The sequence below is a fragment of the Ursus americanus genome, chromosome 27 (genome assembly GCF_024610735.1).
Source record: "Ursus americanus isolate L20-20 chromosome 27, mUrsAme1.1.p, whole genome shotgun sequence".
Classification (NCBI taxonomy): domain Eukaryota; kingdom Metazoa; phylum Chordata; class Mammalia; order Carnivora; family Ursidae; genus Ursus; species Ursus americanus.
The window spans coordinates 5023800-5050414 of record NC_142153.1 but is presented as its reverse complement, the minus strand read 5'-3'; the positions used below and the strand labels follow the sequence as shown (position 1 = coordinate 5050414).

The 26615-nt window shown below is 37.2% G+C and overlaps 1 protein-coding gene across 6 annotated transcripts in view; it reads right to left on the bottom strand.

Moving 5' to 3' along the window:
* RNF170 (ring finger protein 170) overlaps nucleotides 1-26615 on the bottom strand; it is a 39047-nt gene that overhangs the window by 5213 nt on the left and 7219 nt on the right. For 3 of the 6 annotated variants that reach the window (XM_087856360.1, XM_087856359.1, XM_087856361.1), the window contains 5 exons: nucleotides 14140-14232; nucleotides 12340-12415; nucleotides 9746-9851; nucleotides 5813-5886; nucleotides 2038-2148 (listed from right to left, as the gene is read on the bottom strand). In XM_087856360.1, the coding sequence (XP_087712486.1) occupies nucleotides 2038-2148; nucleotides 5813-5886; nucleotides 9746-9851; nucleotides 12340-12415; nucleotides 14140-14232 (460 nt within the window). The remainder of the gene's footprint in view (nucleotides 1-2037; nucleotides 2149-5812; nucleotides 5887-9745; nucleotides 9852-12339; nucleotides 12416-14139; nucleotides 14233-26615) is intronic. The other 3 variants (XM_045779152.2, XM_045779149.2, XM_045779153.2) reach the window with 1 other exon arrangement.

Here is a 26615-nt window from a genome sequence, read left to right as displayed (position 1 = left end):
TTAATCTCAGTCTTACTCCAACTTTAGATGAGGCAGAATATCAAAGTAAGAGCTAAATGTCTCTATTACACTGTAATTTCATCACAGACCAGGACTTCTTACTCATCAAATATCTGACACCTACCAAAAATTAATAATTGAGCAATGATATGTTTCACACTTAGAAACAGGAATGAGTATCTTAAAATGATTTTTTTTTTTTAAGTTCAGTGGTAGGTCTTGACTTTGGAACATGTTGATTTTCAAAGAATCATCCTACAGATGTCACTGGAGGATATATAAGAAAAAAAAATTGCTGGATGAAAAATAGCAGAAAAGGCCCCCAAATAACTGGGGAGGACAACAGTGATTGGATTAAGTTTTCTTTTTGTTTAAACATCTAGAAGATTTACCTGTTATCCACAAGTTGACACTGTATGCCCTTAAATGTACATGACATCACAGTATAAGAAATACGTGCAAGGAAGCACAAGAGCACACAAGTGTTTAATTTTAATAGCTTATATTCTTGCCTGAGAGTAGCAGTATCAATTCTTAAGGATAATTCATTAATTTATTCAACAAATATTAAGGGCCTACTGTATCCCAGGCACTGATACTGGCGATGAGAATATAGCGGTGAATATATAAGTATAGTCCTTGCGCTCATGAGGCTTTTAGTCTACTGAGAGAAAGATAATGAACAAGATTTCAGTATGGTTTGTGACAAATGCTACAAAGGAACGGTGGGCAGAGGACAATGATAGAGAATACCTTAGTTGATCAGAGAAAGCCTCTCTTAGGAAGGTCTATTTAAGACCGACCTAAAGGATGAGCAGTCAGCCATGAGAAGAGCAGAGGGACAAGCATTGCCAACTGAAGGGTCATGTGAGAACTGAAAGGCGGCTGGTGGAGGTGAAGCATTTTGGGTGAGACTTGGGAGGGAGGGCCCAGGTCATGTAGGGCCTTGTAAGCACATTGGAAGTTTTAAAATACAAGAATATCATGTCTTACTTATGTTTTCAAAATATTACTCAGGCTGCTGTGCAGAGAAAAAAGTCAAAGTGAAGAGGACACTTGCAGTTATCCTAAGCAAGAGATGACTGTGGCTTAGGCTAGCATGATGGCTACAGGCACAGGACAGTTTTATGAGCTAAAAATGACAGGATCTCCCAAAATGAGAAAAGAAATGATAGCATTTATTTATATATCAGATGAGCGGAATGAGGGAAAGCAAGAAATCAAAACAGCTGAGTAAGACTGAGAAAAGAATACACTGAGTTGAGGAGGGAAGCAACTCAGTATCGTATATACCATGTTTGAGATGCCTATGGACCATCCAAGTGGAGATGTAAGCAAACACTTAGACATATGCTCTACAGCTCAGAGGAGAGGTCTAGGCTTTCCATATAAATTTGTACTTACAATACTGATTTTTGAAGTACATATTTAGTCATGCACACACTTCTAGAATTTGTTAGATTTTGAAAAAACTGGAATGAGCCAGTAAAATGTGACAGTTTTTAATCTACCAAACACCTTTTCGGGGTGGGGGGGGAGGTCAACTGTAAAATTAATGTGTTCTTTAAAAATCAAATGCTTTTGAGTAACTAAAATGACATAACAGAAAACCTCCCCAGCATCTAGAGTTACTTAGGGAAACATTTCAAAGAGGAGGCCAGGGTAAATAAAAAAGTGGAAAACACAATCATAGAACTCTCCAGTTCTCAGTTATAAGTTTCTCATTAGACAATCCCTATTTTAGATTCGCACAGGAGTCAATTGTTCTACATTTCCCTCCAATTTTTCTTTTTTTTTTTCCTGAAATCTCTCTCATAAAGACTTTTATAATGCTTTTTTTTTTTTTTAAGCTAGAAAACTGTAGTCTTTGGGAAAGCTGTAACGGTGATTGACAACAACAATGTAGGTTGAAACTTTACCCAACACACATAAACAATGAGATTTTTTATAGTCAAAGAATATTTGTCGGTAAATCTCACCTTACCAAAGAGAAGCATCATTATACTCTAACTTTGCACCTGCTATAACAATACTTACAGATCTGGGCTGCCCTGAGAATCTCCGGTTATAATCATTAATATCTTGACGCAATGATACAACATCCTGAGATTGGTCATTTTCACCAAATACTGTTAGCAGTAAAGTCACCTGTATATTAAAAAACAAAACAAAACAAAAAAAACATTGTTATACCTTTCTGCAGCATTAATTGTTTTCATTTTGGGTTATTATTTAGTAGAATGAGAAAAGCTTCTAAATTTGTATTTCACTCATTTTATTTTTTTTTCACTCATTTCTTTTAATAAAGGCAACATGGGGAGGAAAGTAAGTTATCATTGCCTTGTAATAAAATCCAGTGCAAAATGTAATTTGAATTCCCATAAAATCAAATGGGTACCTCAACCAAACACTGTTTCTAATATTTTCCAGTTCACATCAGGGATAAAGTCAGTAGTTCTTTGTTTGGGCTAACAAATATTTGAAGATATAAGAATGATGAGAAAATATTCAGGAGCAAAGTAACATAAAAATATATGCTTATCATTGTGAGAGTGAAAAATTAGGGATTTCTTTTGTGATTAAAATCATTATTCTTCAACCTCACTGGTATTTGAAATATCTTTGAATGCTACCAACCATAAAAACAGAGATTAAGTTATGGCAGAGAACCACTCTCAAGCACCCATCCCTACTATCATCAAAAAAGGAAATTCTTGATACGTAATATTTTTAACCTGGTTTCCTCCCTGGTAGAGGTAAGGACACACAAATGTCCCAGGACCACACTGAGGTAACCTGAAAATGATGGTATCTTGAAAAACAAGTACATTTTAAGATATATCAGTGCCTATAGAAATGATCACTGTACAAGGAGATAAAAATGGGAAGGAGCAGTGACAGATTTAGGTTTAAATTATCTAGCTGTTTTTATCCTTCCTCAGTTCAGCTGTAAAACCAGGACCTCCCACTACTCAGATGCTTTCCAAACAGCCAAACAAAGGAGTGATAAAGAGCAGCAGGTCGTAGGAAAGCAGGTACAGCCTCTCTTCACAAATTTGCTAATAAAAATGTATCTTTAAATGAATAAGTGAGCACTTACTGCAGGCCAGGCACTGTGCTAAGTGCTACACAGACCCCAAAACTGAAGACAAAGCCCTGCCCCTTGCTGACCACAACACCCAAGACAGAAGGGGAGGCAGACCTGTTATAAGGCACTGTGGTGAGGGTTATTATGATGCTTGGGTTATAAGGACTTCTGCCTGGGGTGCCCAGAAAGCCAGAAACAAGCTGGCCCTTGAAGTGCAGGTAGGGCCACCGGTATGTTAGTGTATGCATTCAGGAAGAGAAGTGGTGAGCATGTGAGTCAGGAGCCGCAGCCTGGGCACTATATCCAGGGAAACAGGGTGGGGAACAGGTCCCTACCACCTGTCCTACTTCCAGGATGGATTATTCTGTAGTTAGAGAACCAAAAGCTAGTATATAAAAACAATTTTATCTCTACCTTTCTAGACTAGCAATTTATGGGTGGGATGGTCAAAAGTGTATCACCTGCTAATACATATACACCCTATGAAAAGCCATGGTTAGAGCCAAGAAGAGGGGACAGGTGGTGGAACTAATTCTTTCATGTGAAACCTATGGCCTAGTCACAGTGCTGCTGGCAGATAGCTAAAGATTATGAGAGGTAGTATTGGCAAAGAAACTTCACTGTTGACTGGCTTGTTTCACATAATCAAATCAGCCAGAGAGGCAGTACAAAAAAAGAAAAACAACCAATTTTCCTCCTGCCATGGGATACAAAGTCAAATGTGAAAGAGGCAGAATTTGGGAATGTAGAAACAAGGGGGAAAGAAGCCCTGAACTTCCCTCTCTACACCAAAAAATGAGGCAGTGATGGGGGTAAATGGATAGCCAGAACAGAGGTTGAAAGGGTATGTGTGTCTATGTGTAACAATACATGCTGTATGGTTTTATTCACATAAAGTCCAAAAATCAGACAAAACTAGACAATAATCTTAGAGGTGTATGCTAAGGTAATAAACCTATAAAGAAAATCAAGGAAATGCTTATCATAAAAGTCAAATAGTAGTTGCCTCTAGGAGAGGAAGGAGGGGGTGGAGATTTGGTCGTGAGGAGGCTTCTGCGGGCTGTTGGCCAGTTCCTATTTCTTCATCTGAGTGGTGATTACTGAAGTGTTGCTTTGTGATAAAGCAATGAGCAGTACTTCTATGTTTTGTGTGCTTTTCTGTATGTCTGTTATAGTTTACAAAGAATTTTGGAAAAATTGTTGCCTCATCTACCATTTTGTTTCATTTTTTGGTCTCTGTGGGTTTATGCCTTTACAAAATGTCCTGTTCTTTTAATGGGGTTCCAAAGAGGAGCAGAAGTAAATATATGTGTTCAATTTGACATCTTTATTTGAAAGCTCTCTATCCTTTCTGGATTTCACTTTGCGCACTGGAAGACTTCCTAAGGAGCTGCCGTCTTTTTATATGTTCATAACTCATTATTAGAAAGGTAGGTATTTTTATTTTAAATGGAAAATAAAATAAGTATACAGGAAATTATGAAAAAACCATACAACTGATAGAATGTTCTATTGTACTATATTTACTAATTTAAAAACTAAGAACTTCATTTTCTCAAATTTTTCAGTATTTTGTTTTTCCAGTTTGTCAAAGAAATTGAGAAAATCTGTGCTGACATTTCAGTCTTCAGTACATGTTTATAAAAACTTATCTCTCTCCTGAAGTAGCTTCTATATTAACTAAAATAGTCTGATCTGTTCTGGATCATGTAATATGGATATGTCTCTAAAAGAGACATTTTAAAAAGTTACTATTCATCATATAAAGCTATCTAGACCTTCACTGGAGAAGGGCAGATTATAAGTAAATTGAAAGGGAAAAATATTTTTTTATTTCAAAAGAAGTATATGTAGGGGAAATATTTGATTAAGCCTGATTAGCTAGTTCAGTTATTCCTTTGCTGGTATTACAATGAAGACTTACTAGAATTTGGGGGAGGATTCATTCACCAGTTGTTTTTTACTATAACTGAAGGATCTGGAAGGGAATTTCCCTTTTTTGCTGTCTTTAAGACATTAAAAAAAATAATGGAAAATAACATCATAGAAGCTTTGGATAAACAGAACTTCCCTACAATCCAGCAACTGCACAAGGTATTTACCCAAAGAATACAAAAATACTAATTCAAAGGGATATAAGCGCCCCAATGTTTAGCAGCATTATTTACAATAGCCAAATTATGGAACAGCCCTAGTGTCCACTGACTGATGAATGGATAAAGAAGATGTGGTATATATATATGATGGAATATTACTGAGCCATAAAAAAGAATGAATCTTACCATTACCAATGACATGGATGGAACTAGAGTATTATGCTGAGTGAAATACGTCAGTCAGAGAAAGACAAATACCCTATGATCTCACTCATGTGGAATTTAAGAAACAAAACAAGGGGAAAAACAGAGAGAGAGAGGCAAAGAAAGAAACAGACTCTTAATTATAGAGAACAAACTGATGGTTACCAGAGGGAGGTGAGTGGGGGATGGGTGAGACTGGTGATGGGGATTAAGGAGTGTTCTTGGCGTGCTGAGCAGCGGCTGTTGTATGGAAGTGTTGATTCGCTACACTGTACACCAGAAACTTATATTACACTGCATGTTAACTAACTGAAATTTAAATAAAAACTTTAAAAAAATCAAAGCAATTCAAAAGTAGATACAGAATTATAAAAATTTACAAAATGAACTAGCATAAATGATGCTTTCTGGATACAAACATTACCGTTTGTCTACAGATTGGACAACTGATTGCCCCAAGCCATGAACCATATCGCCAGTATGCAATAATGCAGGTACCTAATGAGGAAAAAAAAGCCCATTAATACTAATGTTTTAAATGTTTTAAATTTTAAAAGCCCATGAATCCTCAGAAAGTTTCAAATATTTGAAATATTTTTATAGTATCATCTTATTTTAAAATATTTTTTATTTCATTCAACCAACTCTTTAGGCAAATTCAAATCTAGTAACAATTCCCAGCCATTGAAAATATTTTTATTTAAACTACTAGTTAAGATACAGATAAATTTCTGGCTTTATACAATCCAAAGCAAGCATGCATTAACTGCTTCAATGCTGAGGCTTAATAGAAGTATTGCATTTCCTATGTAAAATAAATAGAATAAATAAACATTATTGCAAATATGACAACCAATAAATCACAGTATGGATTTTCTGTTCCAAATTTGGTATACATATTACAGAAACACCAATTCTATTTTTTTTAAGAATTTAGAAAGCCAAGTTACAGTGGCATCAATAATAATAATTAAGCACCATGAACAAGGAACCAAAGTATACAAAGATTACATGCTGTTTGACCTAATAAAGTTTACAATCCAGTTCAATAATTCAATCAACTTTTATACTCGGTGGATTTGATTTTTCTGCTAAAAGGTGTTCATGAACAGCAAAACACCTTAAAGGAAGAGTTTATAGACCTCAAAAAGTGGCAGGTAAGCTAGGTGTAGAAGCACTTAAAGTTCAGGCCATTAACAAATGAAGAAGGAATATTTTATTTCATTTTATTTTATTTTTTAAAGATTTTATTTATTTGACAGAGAGAGAGAGAGTACAAGTGGGAGGGGAGAGGGAGAAGCAAAGGGAGCCTGACATGGGGCCCTATCCCAGGACCCTGGGATCATGACCTGAGCTGAAGGCAGACGTTTAGCCGACTGAGCCAGTCAGGCGCCCCAAAAAGGAATATTTTAAAATAGTGTCTGATGTTTAAGGGCCCAATTCATTTCTTCTCTGCAGGACACCTATTTCTCAGACAATCCAGGTCCCATTGTGAATCTGAACTAAATGCTTCCAGCCTCCAGCATCTTTTCTGTTTCCTTACTCTCGTTTTAGCAACCTAGCTTAGCCCTCCTGCATTCCTTATTCTGATTCTTCTAGATCAAATAAATGTCCAGAATTTTGAAGAAGCAATGACAGTCAAATTGAGAAGACCAAGGTGACATAGTGAAATCAATCAGAAGGTAGTTAAATCTCGAACCGTTTATTAACTTTAAGTACAAAAGGAATGCAGGGCGGGAGAACTCTGGGATGCATCAGAGAATAATTTGTAGATGAGAAAGGATTTGAACTGAACTTTGTAGGACAGGGAAGATTTAGATATAGAAAACAGGAAGGAGGATGCTCCCAGTTTTATGAATAGAAAGGAGCAAATGCCAGAGGTAGAAATAAATGCCGTATGAGGAGACTGGTGAGCAATCCAAGAGGCTAAGCAAAGGCTATTCACATTGGACAGTACAGTGACTATGGGCAGAAACCAGTACGATGATTTAAAGATGAATTTAAAAGCCAAACAATATCTGGTATCTTTTCCTACTCTCAGAGTGCTGTGTTACATAATATTTATTAATTTGAGCAATCTAATTTCATAGAGAAACTATATGAAAGCAAAACTTATAAATTTTGTTGGTATTATTATTAACATCCACAATGATGCCTCAACTTTATCTACTACTTGTTCACTCAAAAATTCAATGTGTTTTGACATACACTAACTTATTTAATCCCACATCTCTTTCCTACAAACTGGAGTACAGGTGTCCTTGCTTTGCAAATTATGTAATGGCCACTGACTGCACAGAAAAACTACGGTCCAGCAAATCAAACGCTCCAGTTCACACACATCTGCTATGATATGCTCAAGGCTTTCCCTTTTCTTCAACTTTCCCTGCTATAAAATGAGAGATCCACTTAAATAAGATGGTGGGAGAGATGACTGATTGACTTTAATATGGGTCATAATCTGAGTCTGTTTATTTGTAAAATGGGAATAACGCTTCATAAGACTGCCAAAAAACTAAATAAAATACTGTGGGTTACAAATGCAAATAAAATGAAGTCTGCTGCTGCTATTATTCTTAGCTCACCGGAAAGGAACAGAACTGTAGTGCCATATATAGGAGCTAAGCTAAGGTGCTCTTGAAATATGTAGTATCAATATACTTGAACTACTTATTCAAAGAAACACATTTCTGTTTATTGAGAAGTGGAACGACTAGTCTTTTAAATCTTTGAACCTAGAGACAGTAAATAAAAGTATCTAACAGCAGGCTATCAGAAGCAATCTACCCAATGACCTCAGACCCAGAAACCAAGAACACAATACAGCCATCTTTCAATTGACTGGGTTATCCACTCAGTAAATCATCTAAGCCTGGGTTGGCAAATGGAGCTCATCTAGCCTGCCAAACCTCATTGATTCTTAACACCTGCCTGAAGTACTGTGTTAAAGGATGGTTGAGGCCACATCCAGACTTGGAAAGAATGTCCAATTGATTAGGAATATCTACCTGAGGTTTGAGAGGGGAAAGTATCTGCTTTCTCTGATGGCCCTTTAATTCTCTCTATGATACTCCATGATTTTGCTGCTCATTAGCATTGCCAACAGACAAAGATAGACACTGAAATGAGTGTTTCATAACTTGTTAGCTAGCTTAGGGAAAAAACTTTAGGGAAGAGGATGAAATTAATGGATGATGAAATAATGGGATTGGTCAGCACTTACTGAAGGAGCGCAGGTATAGAAAACCCTGCAGTGCATGATCTGGATTTCAAATTGTTTATGTCATCCCCCAAAGCATAAATGATAGCACTACATACCTAATAATTCTATATAAACTCACACAACAGATACAAAGGGGAAAAAGAAACTTAAAGGATCACTGTATGCTACATTTTAAATTGTCTTAAAGTGGAAAATGGGTACATTTGGGGAGCAATTAGAATCCTGTCTTGAATACAACCATTGAGACAGAAAGAAATACTACAAATAAAACAACAGATCTAGTGAATGGATAAATGTTAAATAGAGAGTAGTCGTAGAAGCTACTAATCACATAGCAGACCACAGGGTTTGAAGTTAGACCTACATTTAAAATCTGGCTCTTCTAGCAGCTGGGTTACCCTTTGTAGAATTTCTTAACTCAGCTTCAGTTTCCTCATACGCGGGATTCAAGGAGATGAAGTATGGTAAGTGTCCAGCACATAGTAGGTATGCAATAACCGACTCTCCCCAATCTCATATGACCATAATAAACAAGGGCTATACGATATCCCATTCTTTATGAAATCTTTCTGGAGGGTCAGGAAAAACACCCAGAGGTAGAAAGCCCTCCTTCCTGATACTAAGCACGCGTGCAATCTATGTTCCCTTCTTGTCCTACTGTATGCTCTAGGTTCATCATTCTTGCTCACCAACCCGCTGAGGTCATGACAAAACCCAGGCTAATAACTTTTGTGCTGATGCAGGGTATAAACGAGGTAAGAGGGCTAAAGGGAAGGTCCTGGGCAGGGTCCTTAAGAGAACTTTCCTGCCTTGGGAAGGATGAATAATAAATGAAACTACCAAAAAGTGTTAAACAATGAGGGATTCAGTGAATTCCTCATGGTATTCATATACTTGAATTACCATTCAAAGAAACACATTTCTGTTTATTGAGAAGTTGAACAACTAGTGTTTTTTAGTCTTTGAGCTCACAGACACTAAACGAGAGTGGCTAACAAGTACAGCAGGATATCAGAAGCAATCTACCCCTTTCGTGTAATACAAAATGTGACAAAATTAGGACTCCAGCCCGTGTACACATATGGGTCTTGATCTAAATAGTCGCTTTCCCCCAATATAGCGTTATTTGCTTACCACAAAAGAGATGTCCACAGTTCGTCTCGACAGGGAGGGAGGCTTGATGTAAACAGATTGGACAGTACATGTCAGTGTAGAACTGCTGTCGAGCAGCAGGGGCATCCTGATGAGAGGACAGATATTCACAAGTACACAAGAGTATCTCTAGGAACGCAGTTACACTGAACACAGTCCAGAGGGCATAATCCTCACCAGCTTTTAGATGTGCACTAGTTTAAAGTCTTGTACGTTTGATAAAGTTATGAGGCTATATAATTGTTTGATTTAAGCTGCATGGGCTCTACCTTCTTTCCTGAACATGACCTACATTAACTCTGGAGTTTCTCTTTCACTCTGTTAGAATGAGTAAGTTATGCTGAAAAACATGAGGCTGAACTAATGCAAAAGCTAAAGAAATGTCAAGCTGTTTCCCAGGTATCAGTTTTTAATCACTTTTTAAAATTTAAATAAAATTAATTAACATGTAGTGTATTAGTTTCAGAGGCAGAGGTCAGTGATTCATCAGTCTCCTATAACACCCAGTGCTCATCACATCACGTGCCCTCTTTAGTGTCCCCACCCTCCTCCCCACTTTAACCATTTTTAACATCTTTTTCATTCATACGTTCTGACAAGCTGTTGCACGTATGCTGTACCTCACAAGGGCCCAGAGTTAAACTTTCAAAGGAGAATACTGGTCATTTTGGAAGAAGGAAAATTTAATACACTGGTAACTTGGGCTTAATCTTTCCCATGGTCAGATTAATAAAATTTAACGTTCCTCAGTTACATCAGTGTTGTGACTGTAACAGTATGGGGAATAGAATCACCACTACAAGAAGCATCCAGATATAAAGAACCCGCCAGAATGTAAGTATATGAGGATAAGGACTTTATCTACAGGACTCCTTATAGTGACCCAGGAACTAGAAAAGTATCTAGCACTAGTATGTAATGTGTATCTTTTAAAATACATATAAAAACCTATTTTTATAGCACCCAGCACACCTCTTATAAACAAAGTAGCCGGCATTAAAAACATCAAATTACCAAAAAAAATTATAAAATTCACTAAACATGATGAACCAAAGATTTTGTCATCTGAAACTAATAAACATAACTAAAACCTCCTATTTCTTCAATCAGTCCTAAAATACTATAATATTCTATGAGCCATGGTCACACATTAATATTATAGTCTTTTATATCATTTTTAATGGTGCAAAAAGAAAAACAAACAGCTCTTAACGTCCCACTCTCTATCTTTTGTCTTCATTATTATTCTTTGGAAATTAACTAAAACAAAACAAAACAAAAACCAAAACAACAAAAACCAATTATCAGTGCTGCCCAACAGAACTTTATGCAGTGATGGAAATCTTTATCTGTGGGTACTGAGTACTTACAGGTGACTAGCATAACTAAAAAGTACTGAATTTTAAATTTTACTTAATTTTAATTTAAAATTAAATAGCCTAATACGGGTAGTGGCTACCATATAGGACAGCACAAAAAGGGCTAAGTCACTAGCTGTATTCCAACTAGAGCTGAATGCCATGTCTGAGGAAGGTGGGAGGGGGGTGAACTGTACAGTGGTGCAAAGGAATCTGGAAGATGCAGCTCAGTGCGGGTCTTCTGTACAGCCGGGTCCATTCACGTTATTCCGGTGTGAATTTAAGTACATCTTAGTCATCTAGTATGTCAGATGGGAATGATAATTGTTGCCTTACCGACCATGTTTCCAGATTAAATAAGATAGCTGTATGTAAAAGCACACTGTAAATTATAAAACACTATCCCAGCATGAATTATTAATAACAGTAGCTCTGGAACAGAGTACTACTATCATGCTTAAACTATTTTTATATCAGTGAATTTAAATTTTTTGAAGGCAGAAATTCTTATTTGTTTAGCTCACAACTGAATCCTCAAGGCCTAGAATAATGTCTGACGTATGGTAGATGTTTAATAAATATTTGGTGAATGGATAAATTGTAAAACACTCTTTGGAATTAAATTTTGATTGGTGAGTGGGAAATCAATTTTTAATTTTAATTTTTTGATATTAGCGACTTTGGCATGAAGGTGTACAATATCCTACTTATTCCAGCTTTCGTGAAATCTATTTCTGATTCGTAGAGAGTCCATCTGGTTAAAAGCATACAAGAGAAAGAAAAGTTTTCTTCTTTGCCTAACTAGTTTTGCTAACTTTGACCACTGAAGAAAAAGAAGAGGAAAAAAAAGGCACTCCCTGTAGTCACCTCTTTGTAGGTCTTCAGGGAATATGTGGGTCTTTGGGGAAAAAAATAGTTTTTCCACTACATTTAATTAAAGCCAATTAGACAGTGATTATTTCCTCATAAATAACAGGAAAACTGTTTTTAAAGCAAGTTAAAAAAAAAAAAACCACACATACATGAAAACATCTGAGTAGTTAAAACTAGTCATTTACCTAATCTGAAAATACACAATCAATAGAACAATTTAAATTAATAAAGCAGGAAATCACTGCATGTTTCCAAAAAGTTAGTTATTGTTTCATCACAATTTCATACGCAAGGGGAATACTGTTATTCCTTATACAAACACACGTATTTGTAGAAGAATGGTACCTGTTCTGTTTGAAGTTGCTCCCGAAGAACCCTTACTAGTTCTTGGTTTTCTGGGTGAATGTTCTGATGTGCATTTCTGTTGAATAAAATATAATAAACTCTGAATACAAAATATTGTCAGATGAATCAGTTTTCTTTTTTTTTTTTTAAGATTTTTTTTTTTAAGTAATCTCTACATCCAACATGGGGCTCCCACTCAGGACCCCAAGATTTAGAGTCACATGCTCTACTGACTAAGCCAGCCAGGCGCCCCAAATTAGTTTTCTTTATGGGTCAAATTTTCAACCAAGAACTACTGGTAACTTCATAAATGTAAATGATGGCCTACAACTGTCTCCACTTCCAGGACTGAACATTCCAGGTTACTCTGTGAGGAGTTCTAAGATCACGGGGTATGGGCTGATTTCAGGCTCAACTGGCAAATGATGAAATCCAGAGGCCTAGTACCTTGTAGATGTGAGGTAACTGCAGGCTTACAAATCATATGAAGAACAATTAACACATTTATTTCTTCCATGAAATTCCTTCAAAATAAGCAACTATATAATTATATTATCATGCATTTGAACACTTATCCACATCTAATTAGATCTTTCCACCTATGAGGGGAGGGGTACAGAGAACAGAAAATAAAATTGCATTTTTTTTTTGAAATTAGAATTTTTTACTAAAAATTGAATAATTATAATATAATCCAATTCACTCTGAAACCGGGAAAATAGTTCCTCCACAGCTAAAGACATAAAGAGAAGTCCACATCGAGAAGGGTAAGATGAGCAGAGATGTGGTCAGGATCCAAACCCCTTGCATAGCATCCCACAAGTGGGAGGGATATCACAGGCACAAAGGTCAACTCTGAAAAGGGAGGGGATGAAGCCTAACATGGGGTGCCCCCAGTCCCAGGGAAATGCACTGGAAACACAAGCCTTCATAACATCTAGCTTTGAAAAACAGCAGTTGAACTCCAGGAGCTCGAGGGCTACAGGAAACCAATTCTCTGCTCTTAAAAACCCAGTGTGCTATACTATCACTTGGTCTGAGAACCAGCAGAGACCAACAGCCTGAAAAGCACCTGCACTATAGGTGAAGGACATTTACTGATTAATTTTAGGGCATGTGTCAGAAAGGCAGAGATCTATAGGAACTTTCTCTGGAAAAGGAAGTGCTGGTAGGCACCATTTTTCCTGCCTTCCTTTGGCCTAGGTAGCCGGATGGCCATGGGAGACAGTTCTGATACTCTCCATCCTTGCTAGCCTTGCTAGCCATGCTCACTCACCCCATCCCAGCATTTACCTGTGGACCTGCCCCACCCAACCACCCCAGCCTGGCAGGCACCCTTTCCTGCTGCACCCAGCCAGCAGTCCTGGCTAGAACCAGCACCTGCTCCAAAGCAATTCCTGCCCGACAGAGGGAGGAGAGCCAGGCCTGCACATCAGCATGGCTGCAGCAGCTGTGGCTGGGGCTCTCCGCCAGCTGTGCAGGAACCAGCCCCACCCACCAAAATGGCAGCAATATACATACCCAGGCCTGGGTATGTAGGACACATGCAGCCTACAGGGAGGACACCATTGGAGCACTGATTCTAGTGACCAGGGAGGACTGTGCTACTGGGCCCCACAGGACACCTTCTACCTAAGGCCAATACCTTCAAGACCAGGAGACACAGCTGACACATCTAACACACAGAAACAAACACAGAGAATGAGAAAAAAATGAGGAGACAGAGGATTATGTTCCAAACAAAAGAACAAGACAAAACCTGAGAAAAAGAACTAAACAAAATGGAGATGAGTAACCTACCTAATGAAGAGTTCAAAGTAATGGTCATAAACATGCTCACTGGACTTGAGAGAAGAGTGGATGAACTCCGTGAGAACATCACAAAGAGAAAATCTAAAAAGAACCAACCAAAGCTGAAAAATAGGGGCACCTGGTGGCTCAGTTGGTTAAGCATTTACCTTCGGCTCAGGTCATGATCTGGGGTCCTGGGACTGAGTCCCGCTTACAGATCCCTGCTCAGCAGGGAGCCTGCTTCTCCCTCTCCTTCTGAACCTTCCCCCTCCCCGCTTGTGCTCTCTGCTCTCTCTCTCAAATAAATTTTTTCTTTTAAAGCTGAAAAAAACAAAAGTGCAATAAAAAATACACTTGAGGGAATCAACAACAGATAGAAGATGCAGAAGAACGGCTCAATGACTGGAAGACAAGGTAGTGGAAAGAAAAAAGGATTTTAAAAAAATGAGGATAGGTCAAGAGATCTCTATGACAACACACTAACATTCACATTATAAGCAGAAGAAAAAAACAAAAGGGCAGAAAACTTACTGGAGCGATAATAGCTGAAAACTTCCCTAAATTGGGGAAGGAAACAGACATCCAAGCCTAGGGAGCACAGAGAGCCCCAAATAAGATGAACCCAAGAAGGTCCACACTGAGACACATAATTAAAATGCCAAAAATTAAAGACAGCAATAGAAGCAGCAAGAGAAAATAAAATAGTTATATACAAGGGAAACCCCATAAGGGTATCAGCTGATTTTCCACAGACACTTTGCAGGCCAAAAATAACTGGTATGATATACTCAAACTCCAAAAGTAAAAAGCCTATAAGCAAGGATACTCTATCTGCCAGAGCTGTCATTCAGAATTGGAGACAGAAAGTTTCCTAAACAAAAGTTAAAGAAGTTCATTACCACTAAACCAGCCCTACAAGAAATGTTAAATGGACTTCTTTAAGCAGAAAAGAAAAAGTCAAAACTATAAGTAACAAAATTATGAAAGGAAAAAATTTCACTAGTAAAGCAAACATATGGTAAAGGTAGTGGATCATTCATAAAACTAGTATGAAGGTTAAAATACAAAAGTTGGGGCGCCTGGGTGGCACAGCGGTTAAGCATCTGCCTTTGGCTCAGGGCGTGATCCCAGCGTTCTGGGATCGAGCCCCACATCAGGCTCCTCCGCTGGGAGCCTGCTTCTTCCTCTCCCACTCCCCCTGCTTGTGTTCCCTCTCTCACTGGCTGTCTCTCCCTCTGTCAAATAAATAAATAAAATCTTTTTAAAAAATTAAATACAAAAGTAGTAAAATCAATTATATCTACCGAAATTAGCTGAGATACACACACACACGCACACACACATGCACAAAAGATAAGAGTGCCTGGCTGACTTAGCCAGCAGAACATGTGAATCTTGATCTCAGGGTCATGAGTTCAAGCCCCATGTGAGGTGTACAGCTTACTTAAAAAAGAAAGACACAAACAAGACAGATGTAAAATATGGCATCATGTACATAAAACATGCAGGGGAAGGAGCAAAAATGTACTGCTTGTAGAATGTGTTTGAACTTAAGTACCTTCAACTTAATAGAGACTGCTATATATACATAGGACGTTATATATGAATCTCATGGGGGCTACAAACCAAAAGCCCACAAAACATAAAGAGAACAGAATCCAAGCAAACACTAAAAAAATCATCAAATTACAAGGGAAGAGAGCAAAAGAAAGGAAACGAGAAGAACAACAAAAACAACCAGAGAACAGCTGACAAAATGGCAACAACTTACAGACCTATCAATAATCACATTTTATTTTTATTTTTTATCATAATAAGTGTACTCTTTAAGCCCCATTGCCTATTTCACCCATCCTCTAAACAACCATCAGCAGTTTGTTCTCTATAGTTAACACTCTGGTAACCATCAGCAGTTTGTTCTCTATAGTTAACACTCTGTTTCTTGGTTTGTCTTTCTCACTTTTTTTTTCCCTTTGCTCATCTGTTTTGTTCTAAATTCCATATACGAGTGAGATCATAACGTATTTGTCTTTCTCCAACTTATTTCACTTAGCATTGCACTCTGTAGCTCCATCCATATTGTTGCAAATGACAAGATTTCATTCTTTTTTAGGGCTGAGTAATATTCCATTGTATATGTATACCACTTCTTTATTCATCTATCAATGGACACTTGGGCCGCTTTCATAATTTGGCTATTGTAAATAATACTGCAATAAACACAGGGGTACATGTATCCTGTTCATTAGTGTTTTTGTGTTTTTTTGGTAAATACCTAGTAGAGTGATTACTGGATTACAGGGTAGTTCTATTTTAAATTTTCTGCGGAACCTCCATACTGATTCCACAGTGGCTGTACCAGTTTCCATTCCCACCAACAGTGCACAAGGATTCCTTTTTCTCCACATCCTTGCCAGCACTGGCTGTTTCTTGTGTTTTTGATTCTAGCCATTCTGACAGGTGTGAGGTGATATCTTATCATGTTTTCATTTGCATTCCCTGATGATGATTGATGTTGAGCATCTTTTGGTCATCTGGGTGTCTTCTTTGGAGAAATGTCTGTTCAGGTCTTCTGCCCATTTTTTAATTGTATTTTTTTTTTTTGGTGTTGAGTTGTATAAGTTTTCATATATTTTGGATATTAACTCCTCATTGGACATATCAATTTCCAAATATCTTCTCCCATTCAGTAGGCTGTCTTTTCGTTTTGTTGATTGTTTCCTTTGCTGTGCAGAAGCTTTCTATTTTGAGGTAGTCCCAATAGTTTATTTTTGCTTTTATTTCCCTTACCTCAGGAGACAAATCTAGAAAAATGTTACTATGGCTGTTGTCAGAGAAATCACTGCCTATGCTTTCTTCCAGAACTTTTATGGTTTCAGGTCTCACATTCAAGTCTTTATAATCTATTTTGAGTTTATTTTTGTGTGTGGTGACAGAAAGTGGTCCATTTTTATTCTTTTGCATGCATCTGTACAGTTTTATCAACACCATTATTAAAGAGATGGTCTTTTCCCCATTATATATTCTTGCCTCCTTTGTTGAGGATTAATTGACCATATAAGCATGGGTTTATTTCTGGGTTTTCTATTCTGTTCCATTCATCTATGTGTGTACTTTTTCTTTTTTAACAAGGCTCCACACCCAGTGTGGAGCCCAACTTGGGGCTTTAACTCACGACCCTGAGCCCAAGGCTTGAGCTGAAATCAAGAGTCAGACACTCAACTGACTGAGCCACCCAGGCACCAGTCTATGTGCCTGTGCTTATGCCAGTATTGTACTGTTTTAATTACTACTGCTTTGTAATATAACTTTAAGTCTGGGATTGTGATACCCCCAGTTTTGTTTTTCAAGATTGCTTTGGCTATTCGAGGTCTTTCATGGTTCCATACAAATTTTAGGATTGTTTGTTCTAGTCTATGGTTCAGTAAACATTGAAAACCCTAAAGACTCCACCAAAAATTATTAGAATAAATGAATTCAGTAAAGTTGCAGGATACCAAATTAATATACAAGAATCTGCTCCATTTCTATACATTAATAAAAAAATAGCAGAAAGAGAAATTAAGAAAACAACCCCATTTGCAATTGCCCCAAAAAAGAATAAAACACCTAGGGATAAATTTAACCAATGAGGTTAAAGATCTGTACTTTGAAAACTATAAGACACCAATGAAATAAACTGAAAACAACAAAAACAAGTGGAAAGACATACCACACTCATAGACTGGAAGAATTAACATTGTTAAAATGTCCATACCACCCAAAGCAATCCACAGACTCAGTGCAATTCCTATGAAAATACCAACAGCATTTTTCAGTGCACCTGGGTGGCTCAGTTGGTTAAGCATCTGACTCTTGATTTCGGCTCAGGTCACAGTCTCATGGGTCATGAGATCGAGCCCTGTGTCAGGCTCCCCACTCAGCAGGGAGTCTGCCTGAAGATTCTCTCCCTCTGCCCCTCCCCCCACTTTGTCTCTGTCTCTTTCTCTCTAAAATAAATACATAAATCTTTGAAAAACGAAAAGAAAATACCAACAGCATTTCTCAAAGAACTAGAACAAATAATCTTAAAATTTGTACAGAACCACAAAAGACCCCCAATAGCCAAAACACACTTGAGAAAGAACAAAGCTGGACGTATCACAATCCCAGTTTTCAAGATACACTACAAAACTATAGTAATCAAAACAGTATGGTACTGACACAAAAGCAGATATACACATCAAGAGAACAGAATAGACAGCCCAGAAATAACCCCATGTTTATATGGCCAATCAATGTACAATAAAGGAAGCAAGAATATACAACGGGGAAAAAGTCTCTTCATTAACGGTCTTGGGAAAACTGGAAAGCTACATGCAAATGACTAAAACTGGACCACTTTCGTATACCATACACAAAAGTAAATTCAAAATGGATTAAAGACCTAAATCAGGACCTGAAACCATAAAACTCCTAGAAGAAAACATAGGAAATATGTATGTATGTATTTTATGTATTGGACATCAGCCTTAACAATATTTTTCTGGATCTGCTCCTCAAACAAGGGAGACAAAAGCGAAAATAAGCTGTTGAGACTGCACACCAAAGGATACTGTCAATAAAGTAATAAGGCAATCTATTGAATAGAAGATATCTGCAAATGATATATCCACTAAGGGGTTGATATCCAAAATACATAAGGAACACATACAACTCAGCATAACACCCCCAAATAATCTGATTAATAAACAGTGAAAGAACTTGAATAGACATTTTCCCAAAGAAAACATCCAGATCACCAATAGACACCTGAAAAGATGCTCAGTGTCACTAATCATCAGGGAAACACAAATCAAAACTACAATGAGGTACTACTTCACACCTGTCTGAATGACTATTATCAAAAAGACAAGAAATAACATGAGCTCCCCTATGATCCAGCCATTGCACTACTGGGTATTTACCCAAAAGATTCAGACGTAGTGAAGAGAAGGGCCATATGCACCCCAATGTTCATAGCAGCAATGTCCACAATAGCTAAATCGTGGCAGGAGCCGAGATGCCCTTCAACAGATGACTGGATTAAGAAGTTGTGGTCCATATATACAATGGAATATTACTCAGCTATCAGAAAGAATGAGTTCTCAACATTTGCTGCAACATGGACGACACTGGAGGAGATAATGCTAAGTGAAATAAGTCAAGCAGAGAAAGACAATTATCATATGGTTTCACTCGTTTATGGAACATAAGAAATAGGAAGATCGGTAGGAGAAGAAAGGGGGGGTAAACAGAAGGGGGAATGAACCATGAGAGACTATGGACTCTGGGAAACAAACTGAGGGCTTCAGAGGGGAGGGGGAGGGGGGATTGGGAGAGGCGGGTGATGGGTATTAAGGAGGGCACGTATTGCATGGTGCACTGGGTGTTATACGCAAGTAATGAATCATGAAACATTACATCAAAAACTAGGGATGTGCTGTATGGTGACTAACATAACATAATAAAAAATTATTAAAAAAAAAAAGACAAGAAATAACAAGTGTTCGCCAGAATATGGAGAAAGGCAAATCTCTGTGCACTACTGGTGGGAATGTAAACTGGTGCAGTCACTGTGGAAAATCAAATGGCAGTTTTAATTTAAAAAAAAATAAAAATAGAAATATCATACAATCTAGTAATTCCTCTTCTGGGGAATTACCCAAAGAAAACAAAAACACCAATTCAAAAAGATATATGCACCCCTATATTTGTTGCGGCATTATTTACAATAGCCAAGATATGGAGACAATCTAAGTGTCCTTTGATAGATGAATTGATAAAGAAGATGTGATACAGGTACACAATGGAATATTACTCAGCATAAGAAAGAATGAAATCTAGAAGGGGTGGAGAAAGAAATCTTGCCATTCATGACAGCATGGATGGACCCTATTGGTATTATGCTAAGTGAAATAAGTCAGAGAAAGACAAAAACACCATATGATTTTACTTGTATCTGGAATCCAAAAAACAAATGAGCAAACAAACAAAAAAACAGAAGAAGACTCATAAATACAGAAAACAAACTGATGGTTATAAGAGAGGAAGAGGACAGGCAAAATAGGTGAAAGGGATTAAGAGGTACAAACTCTCCATAATAAAATAAATAAACCACAAAGATGTTTAGTACAGCATAAGAAATACAGTGAATATAATACTGTAATTTAATATGTTGACAGATGGTAACTAAACTCACTTACTGTGGCGAGCATTTGATAATGAATATAATTGTCGAATTACCATTTGTATACCTAAAACTAAGGTTGTACGTCAACTACAACTAAAAATAAAAATTAGGAAAAAATAATCTACTCTAAAAAAATAAATAAATAAAATAAAGAAAGAAAGATAGAAAGAAGAAAAAACCCAACCTAAAATTTGTATGTTATGTCAATGGACCCCAAAAAGCTAAAACAATCTTGAAAAAGAGTGATGTTGTAGGACACACACTTTCTGATTTCAAAACTTACTACAAATCTACAGTAATCAAAATGGTATGGTACTGACCCAAGGGCAAACATATATACCAATGGAATAGAACACAGAGTCCAGAAATAAACTCATATAAATGGTCAAGTTATTTTTGGTAAGGATGCCAAGACCCTTCAATGGGGGAAAGGGTGGTCTTTTCAACAAATGCTACTGGGAAAACTGGATATCCACATGCAAAACAATGAAGAAGGACCCTTACTTCCTACCACATACAAAAATTAACTCAAAATGAATCAAAGACCTAAACTTAAGAGCTAAAACTACAAAAATCTCAGAATAAAACATAGGTGAAAATCTTCGTGACCTTAGATTTGGCAATGATTTCTTAAATAGGACACCAACAACACAGGCAACTAAAGGAAAAAATAAATTTGACTTTATCAAAGTTAGAAACTTTGTGCATTAAAGGACACTATAAAGAAAGTAAAAAGACAACTCACAGAATAGAAGAAAACATCTATAAATCATACAGTTGATATGTGATTAATACCAGAATATATAAAGAACTCTCATAACTTTTCTGTCTACTATACTTCAATGAAAAAAAAAAACCTCTCATAGGGGCACCTGGCTGGCTCAGTCGGTAGAACATGAGACTTTCGATCTTAGGGTCTTGAGTTCAAACTCTACATTGGGTGTAAACCTTACTAAAACAAACAAACAAAAACTCTCATACCTCGAAAATGAAAAGCAAACACCCCAATTCAAAGATGGGCAAAGAACTTGAATAGACTTCTTAAAGAAGACATATGTATTGCCAATAAGCATACGAAATGATCAACATCATTCATCAAGAGTGAAATGCAAATCAAAACTCCAATAAGAGGGGCGCCTGGGTGGCTCAGCCTGTTAAGCGGCTGACTCTTGATTTCGGCACAGGTCATGATCTCGGGGGTCCTGGGATCTGGCCTGCACTCAGTGGGGAGTCTGCTTCTGGATTCTCTCTCCCTCTGCCCCTCCCCCTGCTTGCATGCGCACACATTCTTTCTCTAAAATAAATAATAAATAAATCTTTAAAAAAAAACCTCCAATGAGATACTGCTTCATACCCATTTGGATGACAATTATAAAAAAATAGAAGGTAGCAAGTGTTGGCAAAGATACAGAAAAACTGGAACCACTGTGCACTGCTGGTGGGAATGTAAAATGGACCAGCCGCTGTGAAAAACAGTTTCCTCAAAATGTTAAAAATAGAATTACCATATGATCCAGCAATTCCAATTGAAAGCAGGTATTTGTACACCAATGTTCACTGTTGTATCATTCCTAATAGCCAAAAGGTGGGAACAACTCAAATGTCTATCAAAAGCAAATGAATAAACAAAATGTGGTATATACATACAGTGGAATATTATTCAGCTCTAAGAAGGAATGCTATTCTGATATATGCTAGAATGTAGACGGACCTTGAAAGCATTATGTTAAGTGAAATAAGCCAGACACAAATGGACAAATATTATATGATTCCACTTTATGAGGAACCTAGAATTGACTAATTCATTGAGATAAAAGGTAGAATAGAGGTTACCAAGGGCTGGAAAGAGGGGGAATGGGAAGTTAATATTTAATTGGTACAGTTTCTGTTTGGAATGATAAAGTTCTGGGAAGAGACAGTGGTGACGGCTATACAACATTGTGAATGTACTTAATGCCAATGAATTGTATACTTAAAGTGGTAAATTTTATGCTGTATTTATCTTACCACAATACACAAAAAGAATTATAATGGTTGAAAACTTCAAAGAAATTACAGAAAAAAGACAAAAGTTTTATCTAAATTGTAAACTACACATGCTACCCCTCTCCCAACTCATTACTAATTGATAACTTCAGCTGAAGTAACAGGATTACAACTGCCAATTGAATTTGAATCTGAAGAGCTGGACAGGGACTTAAACTGACCTCCTACCCAATCATATGACAGATTCAAGACAATGTCTAAGTATAATACGGAGCACCTTATATAATTTGAAAAGTTACTTCTTAGGTAGATCCAAAATTTATTATTTATCTTGACCTACTGGCCTTGGTTCTGTCCACGAAGCCACGTAGAATAAATCTAATTCTTAAAAAAAACAAGCCCTGATCATATTTAAAGGCTGCTCTTATGTCCAACAGTCTTTTCCACTAAGCTAATATCCCCAGTCCCTTTAACCATTTTATATGGTTTTTACACCTTTACCCACTTGAATGTTTACCAGTTTAAAATTATTCACCCAAACTGTAAATAACCCAAATGTGATCTTTATCTGGTTATTCAGATTAATCCAGCATAACACTGTTAAGTTTTTGACATCTACAACATACAATTAGTTTTTCAAATATAAAACTTTTGGTTTGGGGCACCTGGGTGGCTTAGTTAAGCATCTGCCTTTGGCTCAGGTCATGATCCCAGAGTCCTGGGATCGAGTCCCACGTAGGGCTCCCTGCTCAGCAAGTAGCCTGCTTCACCCTCTCCTTCTGCTGCTCCCCCTACTTGTGCTCTCTGTCAAATAAATAAATAAAATCTTAAAAAAAAGAAAACAACCAACTTTTGGTTTGGGCTTCTTATCTTTCCAGTCTGTGGGGAAAACACTTTTATTATACAAGTAATAAATATCCATAGCAGAAAAATTAGAAAAACAAATAAGGGAAAAGAAAAACATTTTAAAATAAAATTAATTTTATCAAAAATAATTTTTAAACAGTATGGTTTACTTGACTTACGGTTTTGTGATGTGTCTTTCAATCATCAGTTCTCACTCAACAATTTATCCCCGATACTTCCACATGATAAAGTTATATCTGCATCTCATTCTTAATAAAGAACAGATACTCTATTTGTATTTGCCTAGTCATGACTCACTTTTTATTTTTTTTTAATTAATTAATTTTTTTTTAAGATTTTTTTTATTTATTCGACAGAGATAGAGACAGCCAGCGAGAGAGGGAACACAAGTAGGGGGAGTGGGAGAGGAAGAAGCAGGCTCCTAGCGGAGGAGCCTGATGTGGGGCTCGATCCCAGAACGCCAGGATCACGCCCTGAGCCAAAGGCAGACGCTTAACCGCTGTGCCACCCAGGCGCCCCCCATGACTCACTTTTTAAAACAGCTTTATTGAAATATAATTCACATACCACACAATTTATCCACTCAAAATGGTTTTTAGCATATTCACACATATATGTAACCATCACCACAATTTTAGGATATTTCCATTACCTCAAAAAGCTCTGTACCCCTTAGCTATAATTCCCTATATCCTGATCTTCCACTCCGGTCCACTAATCTGTTTCCTGTCTCTATAGATTTCCCTATTTTGGACATTCATATGAACAGACTCATATATGTGGTTTTTATATCTGACCTACTTCGCTTAGCAATAATGTTTTCAACTCTCATCTATGATGTAGCATGTGTCAGTATGTTATTCTTTTTTATTGCTAAAAAATATTCCATTCTATGTATATGTCACATTTGTTTATCCATTCATTTGTTGATGGATATTTGGGCTGTTTCCACCTTTTGGCTGTTATTAATAACGTTGCCACGAAAATTCTTGTAGAAGTGTCTTTGGTTTTTTGTTTGTTTTGTTTTGTTTTTTTAGGGGGGAGGAGGGGCAGAGGGAAAGGGTGAAGAGAATCTTATGCAGGCTCCACGTGGGCTCAATCTCACAAACCTGAGATCTTGACCTGAGCCAAAATCAAGACTTAGACACTTAACCAACTGAGCCACCCAGGAACCCCTCTTTTACAAGTTTTTGTGTGTAGATGTGTTTTCATTTCTATTTCTCATACACACACACACACACACACACACACCTAGGAGTGAAATTGCTACATCACATGGTAACTCCATGTTTCATCATTTGAGGAACTGATAGTTTTCCAAAGAGATGAATCATTTTTAGATTTCCACTATCAGTATATGAGGGTTCCAATCTTCTCACATCCTCAACAACTATTACTGACTTTTTTTTTAAGATTTCATTTATTTATTTGACAGAGAGAGAGACAGCCAGCGAGAGAGGGAACACAAGCAGGGGGAGTGGCAGAGGAAGAAGCAGGCTCCCAGCGGTGGAGCCCGACGTGGGGCTTGATCCCAGAACGCCAGGATCACGCCCTGGGCCAAAGGCAGACGCTTAACAACTGAGCCACCCAGGCGCCCCTATTACTGACTTTTTTATTGGAGCCATTCTAGTGGGTATGAAATTGTTTCTCACTGTGATTTTAATTTGCATTTCTCTGATGATTAACAATGTCAAGCATAGTTCATGTTCCTATTGGCCATTTGCGTATCTTCTTTGAAGGAATGTGTATTCACATCCTTTGCCCTATTAATTACATTATTTGGCTTTTTATTATTGAGTTTTGAGTTCCTTATATATTCTAGATACAAGTACTGTATAGATAGGGGTGGCTAGGTGGCTTAGTCGGTTAAGTGTCCAACCCGATCTCAGCTCAGGTCTTGATCTCAGGGTCATGAGTTCAAGCCCCAAGCTGGGCTCCATGCTGGGCATGGAACCTACTTAAACCTAAAACAAAAAACAAGTGCTGTATAGATATATGATTTGAAATATTTTCTCCCATTCTACAGATTACCTTTTCATTTTCTTTCTTTCTTTTTTTAAAGATTACTTTATTTATTTGACAGAGAGAGAGCACGCATGGTACGCACACAAGCAGGGGGAGAGGCAGAGGGAGAGGGAGAAACAGACTCCCTGCTGAGCAGGGAGCCCAATGTGAGGCTCGTTCCCAGGACCCTGACATCATGACCTGAGCTGAGGACAGATGCTTAACCAACTAAACCACCCAGGTGTTTCTCATTTTCTTGATGAGAAGCATGCAAGTTGGGAATTTTGATGAAGTCCAGTTTATCTGTTTTTTCTTTTGTTGCTCACATTTTGTATCATATCTAAGAAACTTGATGTTTAAAAATCTTTCCTATAATTTTACAGCAAACTCACTGATTTGTAATTTTTAAAATTAATCTTTTTTCTATTGTATACTTTTTTCTACTTGTTTTCAATGATACATACATATACATCATTTTATTTATCTCCATGTGTTAACACTTAAATTCCTAGTTTATATCCTAGTCTCTGTGTAATGATATATAAACACCTGAAGCCTTTAAGTATTATACCTGATTCTATAACAGTAATTTTAACTTGAATCTTAATTCCCTCCATACTGTCCAACTTTTTTTTTGCCTGTTTTTCTACTTAAAGAGTGAAAACATCTTGTACTTATTATTTATATCACTTACAAATTGAGGGATTCAATTATGAAAATTACATTTTTAAACAATGATACTTCCATAGAAAATATTAATATTTTATTCAAAATACGGTATTTAAGTTTTATCTCATAAGACAGCTGATCACAGGAACAATATATGGTAGCACTTAGAGCCTAGTGAAAAATAAAATACCTTAGTAAATATACAATTGATGTGAGAAACAAAGGCAAAAGAAAAAATTAAATTTCCTTACTGCCACAGCTCATTGACAAGTCCTTGAAACAGGTAGAGTGACCTTTCCTCTAGGAGCTCAGCTGCCTCAATGTTGACACTTCGCTAAGGGCAAAAGGCAATCTTAGCTTAACATTATCCTGACCTCACAGGGTCCTGTTAAGTCTACTTTAACATATAAAAATTCCTTTGGAAACTTCCTTTATCTCTACCCCCCCCCAAGAAATGTTAGCAATCATCCTCCATGCATATGGCCCACTGATATACATCTAAAGGGTCTCACGCTAACATTTTATTAGAGAGTAATAAATGACCTTTTCCTAACAATAGCTAGCCCCCTCAAGCTCCTGGAACTCTTCCTTCCAAAATTCTTTAGAGGAGTGTCTGGGTGGCTCAGTCAGTTAAGCATCCACTCTTGGTTTCGGTTCGGGTCACTGAGCCCCACGTAAGGCTCTGCACTCAGCAAGGATTCTGCTTCTCTCCTCCACCTGCTATTCCCCACCCTACCCCTTTCTCTAA